The sequence below is a fragment of the Anopheles darlingi genome, chromosome 3 (genome assembly GCF_943734745.1).
Source record: "Anopheles darlingi chromosome 3, idAnoDarlMG_H_01, whole genome shotgun sequence".
Taxonomy (NCBI): domain Eukaryota; kingdom Metazoa; phylum Arthropoda; class Insecta; order Diptera; family Culicidae; genus Anopheles; species Anopheles darlingi.
In genome coordinates, this window is record NC_064875.1 from 40471195 (window position 1) to 40495938 (window position 24744).

The 24744-nt window shown below is 45.0% G+C and overlaps 1 protein-coding gene across 1 annotated transcript in view; it reads right to left on the reverse strand.

Moving 5' to 3' along the window:
- LOC125955990 (5-hydroxytryptamine receptor-like) overlaps nt 1-24744 on the reverse strand; it is a 78838-nt gene that overhangs the window by 18107 nt on the left and 35987 nt on the right. Inside the window, exons 3-9 of the mRNA XM_049687381.1 lie at nt 8441-8771; nt 7394-7636; nt 6087-6220; nt 5320-5429; nt 5041-5230; nt 4798-4935; nt 4487-4693 (exon numbers count right to left, since the gene is read on the reverse strand). Coding sequence (XP_049543338.1) covers nt 4487-4693; nt 4798-4935; nt 5041-5230; nt 5320-5429; nt 6087-6220; nt 7394-7636; nt 8441-8507 — 1089 coding nt within the window. The 5' untranslated portion in view covers nt 8508-8771. The remainder of the gene's footprint in view (nt 1-4486; nt 4694-4797; nt 4936-5040; nt 5231-5319; nt 5430-6086; nt 6221-7393; nt 7637-8440; nt 8772-24744) is intronic.

Sequence of the window (24744 nt, forward strand, 5' to 3'; positions counted from 1 at the left end):
ACCACCTTGTAACCCACAAAATCAACATAAACAAGTACGAAGCAGTAGTAAAGCAATACAAAACGATCATTTTCGAGTTAGATGAAAAATTGGATACAATTAGAAATCATTCGGACATTCCGCAAGAGTACAACCAATTGTCAGACATCAGAAATATCCTGAAACATAGATACGATCAAACATATTCGATGTTCCTAAACTTTAAACCAATAGCCACAAAATCCAAAAGATCTATTGATATCTTAGGATCAGTTGTCAAGGCAATCACAGGAAATTTAGATCATAACGACTATCTAGAAATAACTGACAAATTCGATGCGTTACGCGAATCTACTAACAAATTAATAATCGGAAATAACGTACAAATCACCATCAACGAAGAATTTGAAAAACGCATAAACAACATAACACAAGCAGCAAGAAGTCAAGCGAAAGAAATCCATGATTTCATCCGACAGTCTGGATTTTACACCAACGATCTTAACGCACTTCAACAAAAACTCCATCTACATAACGTCATTTTTGGCCTCGACAATGTTAGAGAACAAATGAACATAATATTCGAATCGGTGCAGCTAGCAAAACTAGGAATGCTGTCAAAAGCATTACTTTTCCCGTCCGAAATGGACTTCATTATAAACATACTAGTAAAAGAAGGCATTCAAATAAGCAGCTATGACCAAGCATACCAATATTTGGAGCCAAGAGCAATTCATAAAGGTCAAGAGATACAATTGTTGGTAAAAATACCGAAACTGAGAAACGGAAACTACTCCTTGCTAAGAATCGAGCCAATCCCTAAGAATCAGGCAGTAATACAAACACTATCGAAATATGTTGTCATCAACAAACAGGAATCATACCTGGTCGGCAAATTCAACAGAATCGAAAAAGAATACATCCTAAAATTAACCGACCTACAAAATATCACAGGCAACCAATGTGAACACCAATTGCTACGAGCCAATCCCAGTAGATGTGTCACGACACACCACGACAATAATATGGAAGTCGCGAATATAGAAAACTACGGGATACTTATAAAGAACGCTGAAACAGCAATCCTGGAAAACACATGCGAATTTGGCAACAGAAACCTTAGTGGTACATTTCTAGTAGGCTTCAGAAATTGCACAGTGTCCGTCAACGGCATTAAATACGAAAACAAACAGATGCAATCTGAAGAGCAACCGAATATCATACCACTTAACTCAATCCAAATAGAGACCAAGAAAATTCACCTGGATGCCTTCCAAAACACAACGTACCTCCACATCAGCAACAGGGACAAAATCCGTGAATTAACAAAAACCAACAGGACCATAATTGCTCATCAGGCTACAAGTTTTACCATAATAAGCATGGCAATTATCATAACTGCATGGTGCCTCATTGTAAAAATTAACAACCTACGAAGAAAAGTCACCATTACGGTAAAACCAGAATTGGATCGAGACGCTCCAATCTAACAGGGGGGAAGTTATGTGCCGACGCATAAAGTTATGTGCCGACGCATAAGCCAAGTCGCCACATCGACACAGCGGTTCCAAGGTCAGCCTACACATGTGCCGACGCAGCGACGGCTCCCAGCGACGAAACCGGAGCGGTCACACGCCAACCCGCCACATCGATGCAGCGACGAAACCGGAGCGGACACAAGCCAAGACACAACATTGACGCCGCGGTTCCCACGAGCAACGAAACCGGAGCGGCCCCGCGTCACGTGGCCGCCACGATGGTGCATCCCGGTGTGTCCAGTCCGGATGGTCAGCCAATCTTCAGTCTTGTTCCAGCCTTCAGAGTGTTCCAACCTTCAATTCTAATCCCGTTCTTATTTGAAACGATTAACAAATAAATAGATTCTATTTTTTAAAACTTAAACCTTCATCTCCCATCCATAATTATATATATACACACTTTTTTCTTAAAGTACCAGGTGTAAAACCTTAAATCCGCTGTTTGCTTATGGATGGGTTTATCGTGCAAATTGAGCTTTTATCGACCTGTCATACTGAGGTTCAACAAGTGATAACTTAAAATAAAGTGTTACGTAAACTAGTGATTCCATGCAAAAAATTGTCACTTTTCCTTGCATAATGTTGTCTAGTGTTGTGCCAGAAAAAGAGCATATGCGGGAAGATCAACTTCATTTGCTTTAATTTGAACAAACCGGTTGCCGAATCCCATAAAAGAAATTACATGCAGAGACTATTTTTGACAGTTCAAAAATGGCCATATTGACTTGAGTGACGAGGAGCGTGAAAATCGACCCAGAAAAATTGAGGAACATGATTTGTAGGCTCTTTTGGATAAGGATGATGTCGAATCGCGAAAAATTACTAAACTAACCGTTTCCAAACGTTTAAGGGCCATGGAAGTGGTTAAAAAAAGGGAATAATGGGTAACACATGAATTGAACGAACACCTATCGTGGAATGTCGTCAAAACTCATGCGAAATTTAGCTTTCTAGACCAAAACAAAGGTCGTTCCTGCATCTTGTCTGGTGACTGGAGTTGAACTGTGAATATACTTTGAGAATCCATCGTATAAAAAAAACGTTAATAGCTCCCGGTGAACCATCAACTTGTTCCTCAAAACCGAATCGCTTTGGACGCCTGAAGAAACTGTTAATGAGCATCGCTAGCATTAACAACTAATCAAATTGCACCGTGCTTTACATTAAGGGGGGGCTTTGGTTATTTCGGGTCCAAAAATGGCTTATTTTTGGCGATTTTTAATGAAAAAACCATTCAACTTAATTTTTTCAAGTGTATGTCACATTGCAAGGACACAGAAGATTCGCCCGAGCATGTCTTAGTGTCCTGTCCGAGGTTCGAGGAGGAAAGGAGGCGTATGAACCTCATGTTAGGCTCAGATGCGACAGCAGGAAACGTGGTGTCGCTAATGTGCGCATCCCCTGCTGCATTTGATGCAGTCAGTGCGTTTGCAAAATCATCGATGACCCGCGCTTGCTCAGAGTGGCAAGAGGAGCAAAGGAGAAATCCACGGCGCCAGCAAACCTCCAACGGTTAGACTGGCCTAGTCGTGAGTGCAGTTTTTAGCGAGCGTACCCACATGGGTACGAGTGGGACTACCATGTCCAGCCTCCCCTTCGAAGGTAATACCGAGTAGGTGATCCGAAGGGGGCTCAAGGCATTGGCAGGGAGGGTTTTAGTGGGTAGGTCCGGACTCCTCAGAGACCGGAAATCCCACACTACCGGTTAGGAGCTCTCGCCCTCCTAACGGTGCCTATGAAGGTTTCCCGCCCAGCACCAGAAAAAAAAAGTGTATGTCACATAAAACTACAACTTTTCAAGAATATTTGGTTTTATTTTGGGGAAGATTTGATCAAAACTACGTTCATGGCATCCAATCTAGAAAGGCAAGTTTGCAAAAATGTACTTTTTGCGGTGCCCATCATAGCCACGTGCCGGGTCATCAGAAATAGACAAATCAATATTCTTTTGTTAGAATATTAGTTTATCCAGGTAGCCCCGTCGAGTTTTTGTGAAATTTCCCATTTTTCGATTTTTGGCAGATTTTTGAAGTTGAAATAGTGCTGCTTTTTTCGATATTGCCTCAAAAAGCGGTACTTTACAAAATTAAAAAATTATTTTAAAAAAAGTACTGACATTTTTTATAAAAACTCAACGGGGCTACAGTACTCTTGAAAGAATAAGCACTCATAAAAAATGTAAAAAGTAAATGGGAAGAAATAAAATAAAATACCGAAGCCCCCCCTTAAACAAGTTAATCACTTCGATTGGAAATTCCTGAAAATGGCTTGACAAGTGGTTTAACACAACCTCACAAAACGAAGAATTCTTCACGCATGGTCTACACAAATAGCCCAAAAGATGGGAAAAAGGTGTAGCTAGTGAGGAAAAATACTGTGAATAAATTTATGGTTTTGCTTTCTACTAAAAACAAATCTTATTTTCGACATAAAAAACAGCGGATTAAAGGTTATACGCCTGCTATGAACATTTCGTTGCGATCGTCGATCTCGAATCGGACATTGTCTGCGACGTGTAGGAACACCCTCAACGCCCATCGAAAGGTTCAATCACAAACGGCGCAGGACGACAAAACCGGGATGCCGTTTTCCGCACCAACGGACACCGGGGGAGGTGTGACCTCTTCATTCCCAGAGTTTTTTTTTTGTTTGCATTCTCCTTCCGAGGAGTCCTTCGTTCGAGCGGTTAAACCAGATAAGTAGTATGCAGTAGTAATTATGCAAACGCAAATAGAAAGCGTTTCCGGATAAGTGTGCGCCCGCTCCCCGTTCCACCCCCGAGGTTCATCCGGTAATGTGTCGGTCTTGGAAAACCCGGAAAGAGCTTCCTTGAGAGGGAAATCCTTCGACACCCCGGACGAGAGCAGTGGAGTGGCTTGTTGAATTTTAATGAACCGAACGCGCTAACCAGTGATCCAGTCCCCCTCTCGCCCCCCCCCCCCCCCCCCCCCCGTGGTTGCAATACGTACCTCGTCCCCGCTGAATGTCGTCTCCAGGCCGGGCTTCCGGCCGTCCGTCTGGTGGTTCGCGCTGTCCTCCGTATCCTCGACCGTGTTGACCGTGTTGGTCGAGTTGCCCTCGACCAGTCCGAGCGACGAAACGGCCGATTTGCTCGGATTCGTAAACTTCTTCTTCAGATGAAATCGTATCTTGGACTTGGGCTTTGGTGTTTCCTCCTGAGCGTTTCGTGATGACGCGAATAACATTAGAGTGTGTGTTTGTGTGAGAGAGCGAAAGGTGCAAAAGATAATAGAGGAGCAAGGTGCTTTGTGTGCGTTACCTGGTTGCTACTGTTCGGGGTGGCAGGAAGCTTGGGTGCCCGCCGGTGTATCCTCCGCCGGGCCGTTTGGTAGATCTTCCAGTACAGCACTAGGATGACGAAGAGGGGCACGTAGAACGTGCAGCACGTCGCAAACACCTGCACGGAAATGGCCGGAAATGATTTTGGGTACAAGTTAACCGCAGGGATACCATTACCACGACCACCACCACCACCACTACCAAACCGCTGGTACCCGCTCACCTGGTAGGCAATGTTCTGCGAAACCATGCACTTCTGCTGCTCTATCCGCTCCAGGTACTCGGGATCCTTCCAGCCAAACTGTGGCGCCAGCGACACAATGACCGACGCGAACCAGACGAGAAAGATCATCGTAAACACCCGGCGGCTCGTCCGCGAGTGGATGTAGTCGATGTTGGTTACTGCCCAGTACCTACGGGTGAAAATCGACGGCGGTGGCGATGTTTAAAACCAGCGTTCGGGTATTCGGGCACCGACGGCTTTGACATCGCAAATCGTTACCTGTCCGTTGCTATGGCTACGAGATGGAGAATGGACGCGGTACAGCACAGCACATCGCACGATGTCCAAATATCACACAGCTCTGGACCAAGAATCCAACCCCGACTTATCTGGAATTCAGCAATTTGCAAGTGAAATGGAGAGAGAGAAAGAGAGAGAGAGAGAGAGTGAGAGAAAGAGAGAGCGAGAGGGAGAGCTGGTATCATCAAATTGCGATCTAGTGAGGACACCGGTGTAAGTGAATCTATCTTGGCAACCACTGCATTGTTTCTTCTTCTACCGCTGAACCCCTGTAATTATGCAGAGCGTCCTTGCTGCAAGGAAGGAAGCTATTGCCGCTTCCGGGACTGGTAACTATTTCCGTAAAAAAAGGGGAAATGATCTACCTCGCTTGCATCCTTAATGAAGGAAATCAATTGGCTAGCAGCGCGATCTTCCTCTGCTGTATCTCGAGTGTCGCATAATCATTCTGCTGCTACCCAGCTCCAGCGACATTGGCCGTATTGTACCTACCTGTTGCGGAATGAAGGCCACAATTAGGGGTCCTCACGTAAAAGTAAACGAAAGAAGCAAACGGAAGCAGCGGCATCTCGAGCAGCACAGCCATCATCCTGTGCTGGCCATCGCGTGCTAGCTTTTGCTTGTTGAGAAAGAAAATCCGTTTTCTCATCCAGGGCAGGAAGTCAAACACGCCACCGGTTTATCCCGGTTTGTTCCCGTGGTACCGGTACCGCTAAATAGTTTTAAGGGTGCGCAACAACAATTACCTCGTACACGGCTCCCAGCGGCATCACCAGACACGCGACGAACAGGTCCGCGACGGCCAACGATGCGACCAGATAATTAGCTACATTTTGTAAATTACGCTCTAAAATGATGGCAGCTATTACGAAAACGTTTCCTGCGACACAGTGAGAGAGAGAGAGAGAGAGACAGAAAGAGAGAAAGAGAGGTATAAAATGAGAACCGGGTTAGCTACTGTTGGGTTGCATTTGGTATTTCGAAGCGGAAAAGGATGGCCTGGCCTGTAAAGATCTATCTGGCAACCAATGCTGCTGGTGCTGTCGGTGCTGCAGTCGAATAGTAACCGCGATGGCGTTCTCGATGGTTACGTTTTGCAATTAAAAATGCAAACGGAAGCTAAAATGGCAGGATCGTGCCGGACGGTTGGGCGTCAGTGGTGATACTGAGGCCACGATGGGCTGCACACTGCTGCATTTCCACGGTAATGATGCCCGGTGTGGTACCCCGGAAATGAAGCGCATGGCATTGTGTTAAGACCCGTGAGCCCTCGAGTTTGCTTTCTTCTCGAGCATTCACCCAGCGAGCCCGCACACCAGTCGTTTGCATATCGCGTTTATTTTGGGTTTTTTTTTCCTTCAACTTTTATTTTAACAAAACCACTGAAATGCGGTTCGTTTTTTAGCGGGCGTTCGTTTCCGGGCGATCCACCGAAATTGCGTCAGACGCAAGAAGCAGAGCAGCAGATAAGCATGGGTGCACCGTTCTTTCGCACTCTGTGCACTAGACACATTGAGTGCGCGAGATCAAATACGCGACGCGATTCCCGTTTGATGAATGATGAAATGAGTTCGCTTGAGCACCCGGTCCGGTGGAGTGCTGTGAAGTGAAGTGTAGCTAGACGCAGAACCGTCCTTGATCCGGCACCGATTGTCAGCTTAAATTCACGCTGTTTTGTTGCTGATGCTTTGTTCGCGAGAGTGTTCCGGGTACGCTGTAATCGTTTGTTGTAGTTTCAACAAAAAACAACAACAACAAAAAGCATGAAGCTTCATTTGCGTGTTGAATTCCGCAGATTTGACTTTGTTTCACGATGCTTGACATACAGAGAGACACACACACATACACTCACAGCTCAAAAGTAATGCAAACACCAAAGAGTTCACCATTGCTGTATCCGGTGCACGATGGAGGCGCCTGGTATCGCGTTTTTTTTGGCACGCTATTCGCGTTGTCCTACTATGTCGCTTTTGGTGCGAATATTGTTTTGAGGTAGCGGTGGCCTGGATGACTAGATGGGAAGAAAAATGATTGCATTTTACCATCAACTTACCTATCACGGTCACTAGGATCATCAGTCCGAGCACGAGCGAGGTGACCGCCATCACGATCACGTCGGCCAGCGGTTCAACGGTGTCGGTACCGTTGAGCCCGATCCCGGCCGGCCCCAGATCGGTCGCATTCTCGAGGGCACGCGATGAGACGTTGAGAAACGTCTCATTAACGATGCTACCGACGTCGGCACTCAGGTACGAATCGGGGCTTCCGCTGTCGATGAATATATAATCGTACACATCTGTGATACGATAATGATGTTGGCGAAGACGATGATGATGATGATGATGAGGACGATGACGTGGTAGAGATGATGGATTCCAAGCGTGTTTGATGGCGCGTCACGGTCGCGGCGCATGTCGCATATTGAACGGCATTAGACGGGAGCAGCATGATAAAGACAAAGAAAGAATGAAAGAGAGGGAAAGAATAAGAGAGATAGAGATAGAGAGCGCGCGAATGAATTAGTTTTAGTTTTTCAAGATAATATCATGCGCTGGATATGGTAATCTGACGGTTGTTGAAAGCTGCTTTCGGTTGCTACATACTTTATGAGACGAAAGGGGCACCAAAAGCAACCCACCACCAAGCCATGGGCCCGAATTGAGAGTTGTCTTTTTGATGAGCACACATTGGCTTTGCTGCAGCAAAAGGTTTATCTTTTTTGCAATTCAATTCATCATTAACAAGCACTCATAACGGGGTGATGAAAAATGTCGTTCGAGAACCCATCAAATGGGTAACATCGAGTCACTCCAGGCACTGATGCTAACATAATCAGACGCTCGAGGTGACCAGTGATCAGCAGGCCAGACGGCCGCCCTGCACGCGTGCTCGTCGTGTCAAGATACAGACTCATGGAATGCAATAATGGTTCAATTGGCGTGACTTGGGCCCACAACTGGCTGGAACAGGATTAAACAATTTCGGCACGCTCCGATGCCCAATGCCCAGTGAGGCAGGCCGACCGGGCCAATGAACCGAAAAAGGAGATGCCCAGAACACACACACACGTGAAAGAAAGAAAGAGAAAGAGAGCACGTACCGTTCGCCTTGGAGAGGGCAGCCGTTAGGCTTGGTGGTCGGGGTGGTAGCGGTTTGTGGAAATCCATGATGGGTCGTGCCGTGCTTGGACGAGCGAACGACGGTGGTGGTGGTGGTGGTGGTGGCTGCTGCTGATGGTACTGCAACTACTATAATGTCCGCTCGTTAACACCGTCAGCGATCGATGCCATCGAGAGCGAAGAAGCGAACGATGGTGGTGGTGGCCAAGGGTGGACGCAGGACGCGTACGACGCCGACTGATGCGGCGGCTATCGGTCTCCGGTGGTGATCAGGTGCATCAGGTTTCAGCTCGACCTTGGATCTGACTGCTGCTGCAAAATAGGGAAGGAGATGGTTGAAAACGAGATATTAGCAAACGTGTTCGCGCATACGGTATATGGTAAATTATAAACAAACGACTGCAGTAGCCGAGGCAGAGTCAAGCGAACCGTATGAAACGATATGTTTCATTAGTACATACATTCGCATTCTGAGATTCGCGAGAAATTTGCATCCGACACAGTTCAGGTTAATTAAAACACGGTTAAATGAAAAAAAAGTTCCATGCGCTTTTGAATGAGTTCGTAGTAGACCATGGAATTCTATTCGTTGCATCATCATCGGTCGCAATCGCTGCTGATGTTTGGTCTACTACAAATTCAAAAAGTGTCAAAAAAGCATATTAGGTGCTAGGAGCATTTTTTCACTTGACTGTGCTTTTATTCAACGGAACTTGGTGGGGTGAAAATTTCACCTGATTCTCCAGAAAAAAGCCGCATAAAAAAGAGCAGCTCGTATATACATAGAGCAGGGTGTGGCAAGAGTACGCACTTCGTTTTTGAATTGTCGTATCTATTCAAAGAGAAAAGTATTCGTCCTGTTAGTAAAATCAAATTAAAGCATGGGTTTGTAGGTTGAGTGCAACAGTGTAGATTATTGTGGATTTTCTGTTGTATATGTATGTTGGTATACCTAAAGATTGTAAGGGGATATACGTAGTATAAACACTAGTTTGTCTTTGAAACGCACTTAGCTTTTGGTTCTGTTAGAAAACACATTAGTTCTAGTTTGGTAGTTTTTTTTTGTTGCTACCACAAATCTAGGAGTATCTGTTAAAAAGATAGTTTAATCGGTCATAAAACATGGTGAATTCCTTTTTATCTGTGGTTTCTAGTAAAGTTACAAATTTATCCGTTTGGCAATTATGAACTGTCACTTTTAGCTTGTCTTTGGAAAAAAAAGTGCGTACCATTTCGTTTCTAATGGGGTGCGAGGCGTCACTTTTACTTTTGAGTCGCACTTTTGAAAAGCGAGCTTTTTTGGTAATTTTTTAATTGTAGAGAAGCAAAACCACCCTTCAAAGACAACAATTTGTGTTAGTTTGTTTGTGTCACTCTATGGATATAGAAGTGACAAACAAGAAATTACCGCATGTCTCTAACGTTTGCGATCCGAACCAGAAACATAATACACTTATGCTCTGGTGGTTATTCTATGAGCTTTGCTGGTTTCAGTGTAGCTGTTTCCGGTAAAAGCTTAGACCGAATTGTTGCCTCACTTTACTTCACTCTACCAAACACACAGTAAACAAAAGCGAAAGCAACGGTCGCATCGCGGTCGCCATTCATCACCTTCGCGCACTAACATATAACTCCAAGTTGCACCACCACACCGTTGGATGAAAGGAAAAAAACTTTTCCAATTCAATCAGCTAGAGAACATCATCATCAACAGACCAGCGAGGTAAAGAGCAACATACAAGTGAAGTGGAGTATTTAATGAGTTGAAATGATAGAAAACCCTTCACATCATAATCCTGTTGCACTTTTTGCCATCACGTGGCTGACTGCAAAGAAGTATCTCAACATGGCTGTTGCATGCCGATATCAGGTACCTGCATCACCTCATCTTACCTCACCTGGCCTCACAATCATTAATCATGCAAGCGAGCAAAAAGTGCGGAATGGAAACCACCTTATTATCATCCAACCAGCAGCAATACACCGATGGCTCCCTTGGGGGTTGTCACCGAGTTGTGAGGTGAGAGTTCGAGCGCGAGTTCGAGTGCGATCATCATCATAACTCGCTTTAAAGGATTATCCAACTGAACATTGCATCGTCTACCGTCTGGCAAGCAGGCAGGCAGCAGGACTCGTGGCGCGATTCACGATTGATTACAGACTTCGCTCGAACTGCTGCTGCTCTCTCCTGGTTTCTCAACTGTTTCTGCTGCACGGCTTCACCAGCACATCACACCAGTAGCAGGGGTAGCATGGTACCTAATCGGATCTGCCTGGCATGGTTCACTAATTTATGTGAAAAGTTTATAATTTCCCCGGGCACATCAGTTGCAGCAGGTGAGAGCGAATGTACGAGCTCCACGAACCCACGGTAAACAGAAGCGAGGGTTCGATGGGAAGCGAACACATACCATTGCAACTAGCGTTACCGAGCTGTTTCGTGCAATCCATACCATGGTACATTTTGTGAGGGAATAATTTACTTTCTATTGATTTTCATTGATGGCCTCGCCTGTGCCTTACGTGAAGTTGGGGTATTGCTGTAATAGGGACTCATTTAACTCCGAATTATTAGTGGAGTGATTTTGATATATTTTAGAACCGATTTTGTGATAATTATGGACCGGTAAAATTACCGTCCTTTCCTTAATTTCCTGCACGCGGACTTTGTTTAATAGCTCGGTTTACAAGCATTTATCACATTGATCTACATTTATCAATGTGCAGATGTCAATCAATTGTTAAATAGGTACACTACAATATTTTGATAAAAAAATTTATTACTAACCCCTAATGTAGAATTGAAGCTATGCATTTTTTTTCAAACTGATTAAATCTGGTTCACACAATGCAATGTTCATTACATACGACTAAATCATACATTAATTTTGATTTACGAGACAAAAGGAGATGTTTCGGTTGACCACAGAGACGGATCGAGCTCAGCTGAAAGTGAAAGGTATCGCATTGATTTAGATTTAGAAATTGATAGACTATTCCGAAGTATCATTTTACCGAAGAGGCTTTAAATACCCCCTGTTTTAGACAAAAAAAGTCTTACAACTTGTGCATGTTTCTGACGGATTTCAATTAACCAGAAGTCCCCATGGCGGATAAAGTAGTTATCGTTAATAATATTAGCAAGTGACATTCGGGATATAAAAAAGACATAATACCTGGCTTATTGTGCTTCAAGGTTTCAACAAATATGAAGTTCAGTGGAAATAAGCTAACGGCATGTATTTGATCCATTGCGCGGTTTTGTTTCTTGACCTATAAGTGATCAGTAAATCTTTTACTATAGTACAAACCCATGGTGTAATTGCTTATCGTGTTTTTTAGTGCCTCAAAAGGACACTTTCGACACTCCAGTGAGTAAAACAGTAGCACACTCTAATGCTCTTCATTTTCTCTATTAGTTGTTCATAGGACCAGGTCCTTAAGCAACGTCACATCTCATCTGTCTTCATTCAGGCGTAGGTTCCACTGGCTGCTAGCCTCTTTCATGCACGTCCCATTCAAACATACATACATACACTTCAAGCCATGCCAGTGCGGTGAAGCGATTTATTAAAAGCTCGTTTACCTCGAGTTGAGCTCCGACGGCACTGCGGATGCTCTGGTACTCAAGATGCGGGTGCTAGAACGGTTCCCATTCATCGGGATGATGCTGATAAAATTCGTTCCCTCGGCAGCAAAATTGAATAGCATAGTTTTTAGAGCTCGAGCATAATTAGAAAATGCCAACCACTCCTACCACCTCCGTTACACCACCCGCATTCCCCGACAGGCGTCGTTTTGGAGCCTTTGGTGCAATTGCTGATCGTCGTCAGTGCAGTACCTTTTACCTGGAAGGTATGCGGAACAGGCATTGCCGATTAGGTGCTCTGTTGTGCATCTGATGTGTGGATACTGCTTGAAACTATCGCAGCGTCTTTCCATTTGTACCGGAATAGTATGTTCCGACCACTTGCATTTCGTATCTATAGGTATTGTGAGATTTTCATTTGGAATTAACTGGCTGAGTGCTACTACGCGTTCAACACGACAACGCATAGCAGCTGCATCGTTTCAATTTGCAAATTCCAAGGCGAGAACTTATTGTTTGCCCACCACATGGTTGACATGACAGTGCTCATGCGGTCAGTTCGAGTTGACTGTTCATTAGCCTGGAACGATGCCAACAGGTTTCGGGACTCACTCGTTTGGCCACTGCAGCTGGTAACAAAGGCGCGGCAACTGGCATGCTGGTTCTACAGTGTGTCCCAGAATAGGTGGAAACATGTTTAAAACATGCATCAATCAGGTAGTTTCTACACAAAAAAGCTTACGATTAGTTTATAATACATCGTAACTTGTTTTCAATCCGCTCCATGCATGGATGGTGTGCGAGGTCTAATCAAGAATTTTCTTAAATTAAATATACAAGATGCCTAGAGATGATGTTAAAGCCAAAGCATATTGAAAGAAATGAGCACGGTACGGCAAAAGCGAGTTTATTTCAACATAAGCAAAAAGCGGTTGTTCTGTAATGACGACTGTGCTGATTTCACCCATATTTTGGAACATTCACAACAAACAAAATGATTGACTTTATGTATAATTTTTTTTCTTAGATTAGTACTTTCTGGTACCATTAACAGAAAACTTTCAAAAGCGTCAAATGTCATAGTTTGAGAAGTTTTATCATGAACAGGTAAAATGACATTCCGATTGATAAACTACAACACAATTACCAACAGGGAAAGTGTATGTTTTACGAAAGTTAGAGATTTTTTCCCTTTCGCATGCTACCGAGTTGTAGGAAGACTGGTCACATTGGTTCCAGGAAAATTTGCCATTCCGTTTCAGAAATCAAAGACGAACAGGACATGTTGTTTGCGGAAAGTTTGGCTTTACCGAATCCTTCTTTCTATGGGGTTACATGCTACCATCGAAAAGGCACTAATGGACCGAAAACTATTTAATTTAAGTTGTCAAAAGTTTTGAGTAAAATTCTAGCGATATGGTGCGCGCAAGCTGCGACGGTAGCATAATACGTATGTACAAATACTATAAGTCGACAGATACCATACCAAATTGAAACACTACATTTCTGAAATATGTAGCATTAAAATAAAACGATTGGATGGTTAAATTTGCACAATTACTTTTAATTGCATTTTACTTTAGTGACACCTAAACATGGCACATCCTGTACAATAGAAGCATCTTCCTGACAGGTTGTTGTCTTTTTTCGAATAATATCACTTCTTCCCCTTCCAAGAACATTCGTCACTCTACCACAAACACAAACATACACAGAACCAACCGGAACTCGCACGCCTCACACGAAGGATGCGCAAAGTTTGGTTTGGTTTTTTGGGTTGGATAAACAAAATCATTAATTTCTTCATTCACCCACCACATCCACGTCGCCGGCAAACAATGAGGAGAAAGAACCAAAACTAACTTTCCAAATTCTTCTCCCGATCCTTTTTCACGCCGGAAATAGACCGCAACCGAGTTCCTGGGGGGGAGGGAGGGACGCTTGGACTGCCAAGCGACACCTTGGCCACACCGTCCGTCCGTTCCGGGTTTTCTGAGCAAAGCAAGCAAGAAGGAGCAAGTTTAAGAATTCGAATCGCATTCTTTCACCACAAACTTAACAATCGACCAGCAAACAAGCAAAAAGATGACCGAAGGCTTGGCGAAAAATCCATTTCGGTTCCACCACCGTGGGTGATGGGGCGGATACATAGGTCAAAGGGTCAGTCAGTCAGTCAGACAATGGGGGGGAGTAGGAGAGGCTCTCATTATCATTGAGCGAATCCCAAACGCCCACCACGCCCTACGCTCTAATATATGTTGGATATTAGACTCGCAATGTGTGTGCGTATGTGTTTCTGTGTGTGTTTAATGTGGAAATAAATAAATATCAAATGAGTTGGAATAATCCTCGGTGGAAGACGGTTCGGTGGAAGTAATGGCCCCAAGTCTCGTGCGAGGCCGAGAGTGAGATAAAGTGTTATAAATTATCGGAAACCGGGCAACTAACGCCCAGCCGCGCGAGATCATGAAGGTCTTCGTCTTCGACCATGATTCCCGTGTGGTCGACCGGTCGGTGGGCCAGAGCCCTTAGATCGCCTGGCTCCGATAGGGCCCTAGGAACCTCTAGAACCACCACATAAGTAGAACCGTCTTGGGCATGGTGGTGGTGGTGCGTAAGTAATGCCGCATATTTATACCCAAACAATAGCTTAAAGGGATAGTGAGCCCTCGGAATCGGTTATGTATGTATGCAGGGATGGGAGAGGGGCGACCGCGGTGAGTGTGGCATTCCCCGTTCAAACGGACACCGTGATATGGAGAAGCTGCCGAGAGCGTTCGGTTAATCGTGAGACTTGCACGTCGGTTGGTCGATGGTCGATACTACCCCCGTGGATCTCATTGTGAGGACCGATGCATTATGGATGAAACGATCCCACTCCCTGGCCACCGATTTGAAAGCCACACTTCCAGGTGCCAGCACCAAGGCACGGCACACTACGGAACGTCCGGAGGATATGCGATTTCCACCGGGTTTGCATAATTTACCAATCGGGCGTCGTCGTCGTTGACGCAGGTGCCAGGGTGTCTTCTACTACCAATTCCCCCTGTCTCGAGATACGCCCCGCTAGGGGATGCTGTAATTTAGGGGATGATTGTTGATGCTTCGTGAGCTGATGAGCACCACGCATGATGCCATACGAGGGCATGATTGAGGTAGTTTAATAATACTTATGCACATCTTACGGAGGGAACACAACGACCTGAAAGGAATATTATTAGTAGAAGCGCGCGAAAAACGTCGTCAGTCGTCAGCTAGTCAGCCGTTTCGTTGCCTGTGACCACCATCGAGCGGTGCGGAAGCGATGAACTTCACTCGCGCCCGGTCTCACGGCCTACTTTGGAATCCACCAAAAGACGTGTTCGCCACCATTAAACGTGACACCACGATTGCTATGCCATCGCCACCACCACTGCCGTCAATGGTATGTTTGTCTTTCTCGTTTTCCCTTCCCAAAGACCGGGGGACCAACTTGGGGACCGACGACCTCCCAGAACGACCAGCGAGACCATGTAACTGTCACTATGATGCTCACACGCTTGACATCGAACTTCGGTTCCTCTGTGTCTCGGTGTCTGTCGGTGTGTGTGTGCTTCGTACAAAGCAAAGGTTACGCAGCTCTCCAGCAGGACGCAGGTGACAAGCACGAACCGGCGACCGGCGCGGGGATGGCGACGGAAAGATTTATGCATTCCGTGCGATGTCTCGGCTCGAAGCATAATCGTTAGTACCTTCGCGTAATGGGACGCAAGACAAATGGAAAATGGGACCGGGGCCGCGGGGTGTATGCTACTATCAACACCCAGGAGAATGATTACACGTTGACAATGGCCGCCCCCCATATCCTCAAGATGGCCGCGCATTGGACATGAAAAATCTGCGTTTTGTGCTGATAATTGGCTGATAATACTTGGATGCTGGGAACGCCCTTCTGCTCGCTCGATAGAGGCCTCGATAGAGGTCCATCCATTCGCCCTCAAAAGGTGGTCTGGGGCAGTTTTTTTTTATTACCAATGTCGTGGTGGCCATACTACCGTTACGGTATGCATACCATACCATTTTCGGTATACCATTCGTGGTGTCCTACTAACGGTCAAATGGTTAGTACGTGTTCACCCAGGCATCGAGGCCCGGTTATCATTGAATTACACCAACGGGAGATTAGTTTGATGGCAGCTCCTCCAACTACATTCATTTCGTTTTAGCTTCTTTTGACACTACTAATACTGTTGAATGTTTGAAGCATTTTTTTTTTCAACATTGCAGCCACGCTTGGTTACTCTGCTAGTGTGAAAATCGCGTGCTTCTGACTACTACGTGATGTTTTCCAATGGTTGAGTTTAGTTTTTCTTTACGGTTTCAGATCAGACAAGACTGCATGGTGCTAGCCTACTATTCCCCTGCTACAGCAGCATCACAATGGCTGCACAAGCTCTCATGGGCACTCGGTAACAGCCAGCCGGCAAAGTGTACTATGATAAATCCAGCATCATTAGTGAGCTGGTGAGCTTGCACTGTCGAGCGACTGGAACGCTTAGACTGACATATGGAGCCTGTCACAGAGATTAACTTCTCGAGCAGCTGTAGCGAGTGTGCAATAGCTTCTGTGAATGTGAATGCCAGCAGGCTTACACAAAGATACACCAAACAAATAGCAAAATATAGTTCGGGGGCACTATTCGAAGGTTCACTTTTGTATTGGTAGGTTGCTAGCACCAAAGGGGGGAAAGTCGGTTTCGAACGATTCGAATTTGGTTGGGCACCTTACTGGTTTATCATATTCTGAGGCACGGAGGCACGGTTTCAAAAGTTGGTTTTGGAATTGAGAATCATTAATTCCCTTGGAAAGGTATGAAATATTTACCCGACAACATTTAACTACTTTCAAACGAGCTTTCTAAACTAAGGTCTCGATAAATGAGTGAAACATTTATCTTTAAAGTTGTTTTTTTTCTTGCGTTTGACAGCACACAGTTACAGGGAAGTCTCGTCTTTCAGTTGAAAAGGTAATAGAATCAACTTTTAAACCTCCGAAAAGGTCTAGTACTGTGCCTAATGATGCTATTTCATTAGAAAGTTCCTCTACATGACGATTACAATATGGTGAAAAGGCCGAAAGTTATCGCATTTTGTTGGAATATGATGCTGCAACATACTCCAGTTGAGAGAACGTATCAGAAATCCTTTATTAGACCTAATACGGTTGATTTCAAAACATCATAAGCAGTGGGGCTGGACAATCCAAAATGAATTAGACGAGGAAAGGTTCTTTGGCACTGCTGGATCAGGATTTGCAGATTCTTTAAGAGTTGATTTCAATAGCAAACCGTTAAGTTAGGATATAGTACCTAACTTAACCTCATTGCCACTATCAATTTATCTTAAAAAGAGCATAGTCTGAGGAATTACTTGTGGGTGCGTTTCAATAGTAGTTAAAAGTATTTTCGTATAGTTTTTACTAGAAACAAAATATTCAAGGATTCATTTCCCAATTATTAATTTAAATTTAATTCCAACGATTTAGTGGCACTTTGCATCCTCTTGCGTTTTGATCAAGCATTCTACTAACAGAGCGTGCATAACGTTATTATGCTTTAAATGACAGAGCGTTCGTTCAATAACAATATTATACTGTATATGGTTTTACATCAATTAGTGAAGTAGTTCTTCGAACTGCATGACAAAGACCTATAACGTTAAGTGTGTATATAGAGGCACGGGACAGCGTGGCAACAAACGGTAAGACTTCATAACGTTGGTTTTCAAAATTGAGAAAGTTTCCGTCAAATTATACGGTAGAGTTATAGTTAAAAGTAAGATACGCTTGTAGCTAAAACAACGTTACCCGCGAGTATTAATGGCAATTTCATCCAACCGAAATTAAATCCATCGTTCGAGAGGTAGCAGCAAGAGATGTTTAACGAAGTTGTTCGAAAAGCGAAGCGATAACCACGGCGAACGAGACCGTATTATGCCGTGACTTGTTCAGGTTTACCCACATCCATCAGCACCATCCATTGGCTCCTAATCCGATGCACATGGTGATTAGCATAAAGGAACGTAAGCCTTCGCTACATCCTCGCCGCTGCACCGGATGGTGATCAAGAATGAATGAAAATTAATTAATTGCGGCACTGTAATCCATACGGTACCACATCAGGCATCAGCCATCGCGATGTAACGCACCGCAAGTGTGTGTGTGTGTATGTGCTTCCGCTAGCTGTGAGACTCCTAGTTGGCTAAACGAAAATTAGTGGATTGCCCAGCAGCCCGCGATGCGGTAGTGCGGCTCTTTGTAGTGTGCGTTGAAAGCATCAAAGTGTGCCACAGAAGGTAGGTTCACGGTGGCAGCAGATACCGAGCACCGAGTGCTTGGTAAAGGCTGCCGTTAGAACTAAACCGACGCCCGCATCCCGTGATACGAACTTCAAACCTGAACAACTTCAACAACACAACTTCAAACCTGAACAACTTCATAGTGCTCCAGTGCGAGCAAATTCGCTAGCAGTGGAAAATGTGGATGATGAGTAGATGGATGGAGTGTCGGAAAGTTTATGCCAAATCCAACTTTCGATATAGACGGCAAAAAGTTATACAAAACTGGGGCCTGGGGGTTTTAATTCAATTACGAAGTCCCAATTGATTGAGGCGTCTGTGCGAAGTGCGAAACGAATGCATGCAAGGATGGGGAAGCGGTCAATTGTCGCTGTCCAGGTGGGTTTCGGCACACGGAGGTAAGTTCGCATTTGTTTTCGAACTATACGCTTAGTATTCGCTTAGTTGCCGGATAGAACATGGAATATAATTTGGACGCGAGTTACTTAGGTTACGTTGCTTCCGGTGCCGGAACCGTGATTACTGGATTAGAAGCTGATCCACGCTCTTTTATAAGAGTTACAAGCTCAAACTCATGCATATGCATCAAGAGAATGAGATCTCGGACGAACTATAGAAAGTGCCCGTAGTCAGTGTAGAAGAATAAAAAGATCCACCATGCATAAACTGGTAGGCGATGAGGTAGCAGGATAAAGCCGTAGTGACGGTAGTCCGATACCGACGGTTCCGAGCACGGCCAACGCTGGCATACACCTCAACGGAACCGACCATACACCTCGTTTTAAATGACTGGAACTGGTGCATACCTGCGACGCAATAATGAGCAAAATAGGGCTAACCGGTAATTAGCTGAGTATTGAATCCGATCATGCAACCAGACGCAACAGTATTCTGTAGAACTCCACGGAATACAGCAAAACATTCGCTAGGGCAAGTGCTTTCGCAAGAGATGGGATCAATTGTAAACTTTCGGAACTGGCGGAATGACGAATGAAAAAGTGGTCCCATCATTCCACTCTCCGCACGAGCGAACGATGGAACGACGGGGACCGGTAGTAGTGTGAAGAGGCTTGCGGCTGATAATGAATGGGAATGTGATGTACCTCTTCGCATTGTAACAAAGAACGGTTCTGCAACGCCCCATAGTTCCAGCATGATGCAAATACAGAATGTGAGAGATAGCGGAGGGTAGAGACAGTACACACCACCATACGGGTGCATCCGAGCACATCTTCGGGGAAGACTGCAGCGTATGTGGTGTGTATGGACACGGGCACGGATATTGCCGAGGATGTAGCGGAAGCTTCAACAACTACTTCAGCACAGCGAATCACTGCATTGTTCATACACCTGTTTGGAGTGAATGGGGAAAACTCTTACAGACCGATTGGTCCCAGCTTAGGTTGAAAGCTTGCACGAGTGCACCGAAGACGAACTGGACGGAGTATGTTCCTGCTCCTGCCGGATAGTCACCTACTGATGGCTAGAGTGCAGGCTGGAGTAAAACCGAAACGATCGTTGTGTGCACTACTCTGCTGGCTGTGGCTTATCCCGGAGGAACCATTTTCTCTTTTAAATTGCATCAGTCTGCAGGGGATGGTTATGAAAAGAGGTAGTCAAATGATATGAGCCAGAGCTTTAACACGCTCAATTCAATTGAAGATAGGATTTATTTGTAATAGCATGCTGCATGCCTTACAGGTGGCGTGTATTCTAAGGCTCTAAGGTTCTGACATTTCACCGACTTGCTATAACTCATTTGGCGGAAAGGAAATAAATGGCAAAGTGGTTTTAAAGTGCCTAGGGACTGCTTTCAATGGTTACGTTCGCTTCAGTTGTACAATGGATGTACGTAATAAAGCAGCGAGCTTGAATTGAGTTTAAATAAAAGATAAAGCCGGGTCGTAACGGATACGCTTGCTAAGGATAAGTCGCAGATTAGCGTCGCATTTAGATCCCCGGCATGCTTTGACTTGATCCGCGAAAAACCACGGATCCAGAACACGATGCGAACGCTCAACCTCCCTGTTTGCCTCTGACTGTGGCTATTTGCGTTCTCCAGGGTATAAGCGAACGGAAAAGGAAGGTGATGGAGGAGGAGGAAGAGGAAGCATGAATGGAATCCCTATTCCAGTGACCGTCATGGCTGTTACTACCGATAAGCTGGAGTTGGCTGGAGCCTTTCTGACGCGTTTTTGTTTCCATTTCCTACGCTCTCCGGCTAGAGACAGGGATTCAACGTCCACGAGAATGCCTTATCAGCCTTGGACATCGTGCTCATCCGGATCGTGCAAGTGGTCACACCGAGAGGGGGGGTTTTATTTCTCGTCTGGTGCGTGCGTCTCCAGCCAGGTGAGCAGAAGATGGGGATCCACATTAGGGATTCATGGGAAAAATGGCTGAAATGGATCATTAAGCGTGTGCTAGTGACGTGGTTGTGGTCCGGACACCGGGACTGCATATCAATTATGGAGCATGAAGCGACCACCGACTCACACACATACTGACGACGATGGTAATGGCGAACCGAGGAGCACATAATGTTTAACAGATTAAGGTACGCCCGTGCTCTGCGAAATTTGAAGAATTGTCCTCAGATAGGTGCCTTTCTCAGATAACATCGGCTTCGGTTGGTCGCCTAATGAGCAAACCATTTGGTGGCGGCTAATGAGCATCCAGTGAGCTCCAGCTTGAACAGCCCGGGATTTTCGAGATTTAAGATTTTCCTTCGCTTCCGAAAGGACGAACTATGAACCGGTTTTAACCGGTTCGCGAATGCCATTCAGTGTCATTCCTTGTTTGCCGAAATTTTAAAAATACTTTAAAGCTAAAAGGGAATAGGACTCCAAAAGCAAAAACAAAAACATACACACACAATCGCACAAAGCTGCCCAATTTTATGATGCGGCCCTTAGCGGAAAATCACTCTGATCGAGCGACTTCCGTACACCGGAGCTGACGGAACTACGGGTGGATAATCGTAATCGCTACCGAAAGTACTACTAATTCTTTGTCTCTCCTCTCTCTTTCTTTCTCGTTTTTTAAGCTTTCTACTTTCTAAATCCGCGAAAGCAAGCGCGTCGATGGGCCAAGATGCAGCGGTCAATTCGACGAAAAAGTCGAACCGCGAATGCGAAGAAGCAGTCAAAGGAGAGTTGCGACGACGGATGCGCGCACGGACGATGCTGGAATCGGATTACGCCGGAAGTACGCCAAATTACCGAGGAAAGCGCAACGACCGGTGAGCAGCGAGCGACTTTGGTGGATGGTGCTTGAAGCACCTGCTTGAAGGGGCTTGCCTTGTGTTGGTCGCGGCCACCAGCACCGGTCGTTGTCTGTAATCATCTTCTCATTTGTATACCACCGCTCGGAAGCTATTACAAAACCATCGCGGTGCCGTGTGGCCACCGTGGAAACCCAAGGTGCAACGAAGCGGTGAAAATGAAATGGATGTAAAACTGGGTGGAAGGAGTTTGCAATAACCATCGTCATCCTGTGGCCGTTCATCTTGCAGGCTCAAAGAAGACAGCCTTAATAAAAAAGTGTGTGTCTGTGTGTGTGTATGCGAGTGCGCGATAGAGAGAGGGCATGAGATGAGTCTTAAGGTGTTGCAGGATGAGCATAAGTAATTTTCTGAAAACCCCCCGAGCGGGAGCCGCTTCGAACCGGAAATGATCGAGCATCGTGCATTCGAGGTGGTTTCGAAGACGGTCCGGGCAAGGTGATGTTGGTTGCTTGCGGGGGGAAACAACAACCCCCGTTCCGTTCTCCTCCTCAACCCCTAGCGCAGGTTTCGTTCGCCAGGCGCCGCAGTTTGTTTGCAAGCGAGCGAACCTCAATGGGTTCTTGGATGGAATGGAAGCCACCAGCAAGCACCCGGGAGCCACTGCCATTGGAAGCTCCGGAGCTTGGGACAGACAAGAGTGAAAGCGAGACAGCGTTATCGTCGTGCCTTCGGTGCTCAAAGGAAGCCGCATGGGAAATGTTTGGAAGATGTTTTTCTTTGTTTCAATTATCTTCATCCCTAAGGACATTGTGAAAGAGAGATAGTGTGTGTGTGTGAGAGAGAGAAAGAGAGAGGAAAAGAGAGCATAGAGAGCATAGGAACCATAGGAACATCCTGTCCGATGTTTATCCTTCAGGATCCCGACTACGACTACCTTCCTTCCGGCACTCAAGATCCTACCACCCGCCAATCTCGGTAGAGGATCCATGCCTGTGTATCTGTGCTGGGGTACGATAAACACACAAATAATGCTCGTTTATGGCCGTCTGCCGACCGACTAAACACACGAAACGGTGTACTGGGTGGTGGGTCCAAAACTTGGGTTCGGTCCGGCTTCCGGCAATGAAACGGCAAAGTCTCGGAAACGTCTAGCGCAAGACAGGACCGGGATGGATGGATCCGTAAGACAGGACCGGGCCGTGATGATGTGGTAGAAGTGATGTGGGTTGTTCGCCTATCTGGTTGCGGAGCGATCGCAGTGTTTTGTTTTTCACTCACTCGACGAAGTATGATTTGATAAATGAATCTCACAACTTGCGGTGCCTTAGGAAAACCCGGTTCCCGGTTCCGACGTACTAACGAACGCTTGAGAAATGCGATCTTTTACGAAACATTTAACACCAAACCGAACTGGAGTCTATAGCTGATGTCATTAAAGGTGTAACTTGCCAAATGGTTTAGCAAAGCCTGTCAGAAGCGTATCCGATTTAAGGGTAACATAAACATAAAACATAAAAGTAATTAAAACTATCAAAAGAAAGTGGTTTTGTGATGTTGTAACCTTTCTATGATTACGATGTTTTGTTGAAGACTTTTGGAGAAAGTTTTTGCGTACAAAACAGTCGAACCTTTGGTTCATATCGTATTTATTGTGGTCCTTAAATATTAAATGTTTACATTTTTGTACGACCTTCTGATCCTTATAAAAAGTATCATATTAAGTTTGATTTGAAGTAAAAATGGAAAAAAATGTATATCTCGCTAGATTTCGCTTCCATAACTTTAAAACGATTTTCAAAATTGCTGGCTTTCGTTTCGAACACCTTTTCTGTACACTATACTCGTATGCTAGAGGACCCCGTCAAGATTTAATCTATTTTGTTGATACTTGTTTTCTTTTTTTCAATTATTATGTAACATGAGTGTTATGAGTTAGAGCAAACTCGTAAAATCCATCACTTTTTCATCTTTAAAGTGCTACTAAAAATGGAAAAATTGAACATTTAACAAAAAAAAATCGAGTTGACTACCAGAAAAAAGTATCGATTTGAACAAGTCAGATTATACAGCACGGCGCTACCGATGGAGACAACGAAAAGTGCATTTTTAAGGACACCTCTCACTGAACTTAATACCACATTTATGGGTGTATTTTTGGACAAATGTACTTTAAACATAGGTCAAATATTCTTGAAACGTTTTAGTTTAATATAACACTCATACGTAAACGTTAAGTTGAATGGTTTCAGCAAAGAAAACCTTAAAAAAAAGATAGACGATGCGTAAGTGTTTTTGGCTTTTCTTGCATTTTACCGTCTCACTTTTCTACTACAGGTTAGATTTAAAATCAGTCCAATCAATGATATCAAAACGAATCAAACCAATCCCCAAACGAATCGATCTTTTCCAGATGTTAAAGATTGTAAATTGATTATTTCCATTGTGCTTCATCATTTCGTTAAAAGGCTTAACGACCTTAATCACATCATACTATCGAGATGCTTGGACCATTTCGAAAACTCCACCAGGTGCTTGATTGCTGGTACACACGAGGACCATTGACTCATGCAAAGCTAATGTGCAACTCGTCGAATACTTTCTGTTTTCACTCTGGGTGTATTCCATATTGAGCATCATAAAGGAAGAACTCCCATTTCAAAGGTCAGTCGCATTGGCACAAATCAAACCAACCCTTCGATCGGTTTAGTCCGCGGAACCATCCATCCGTGGAGTGTATCTCGCCAACATTTCTATTCTTTTGTTTAATTTGATGTGCCCCGCATTCCCACGAATCCTGTGTGACCAGTAGTAGCTGGTGGTAGCTAGTGGCAGCTTCTCACTGCTCCTGGTTTCACTGACGTATTCCAGGGTCACCGGACGTTTGCAAAAGGATCGGTTCCAGCGTGTCAGTAACATGCCGTTAACGATGACAAAAGTTGTTCTAGCGCAAACAGTGATCCAACCACCCATTCTGGACACAGTGCACCCAGTGCTCTGGACACAGTGCACCCAGTGGTCTGTTACACATGGCAGTCATCGTCACGCCGGTACCACCCCCCCCCCCCCCCCGGAACAAGTGCCAGATTAGTCCCTGGAATTAAGACCTGCCCCTGAACGAATGGTGTGTTTTGATA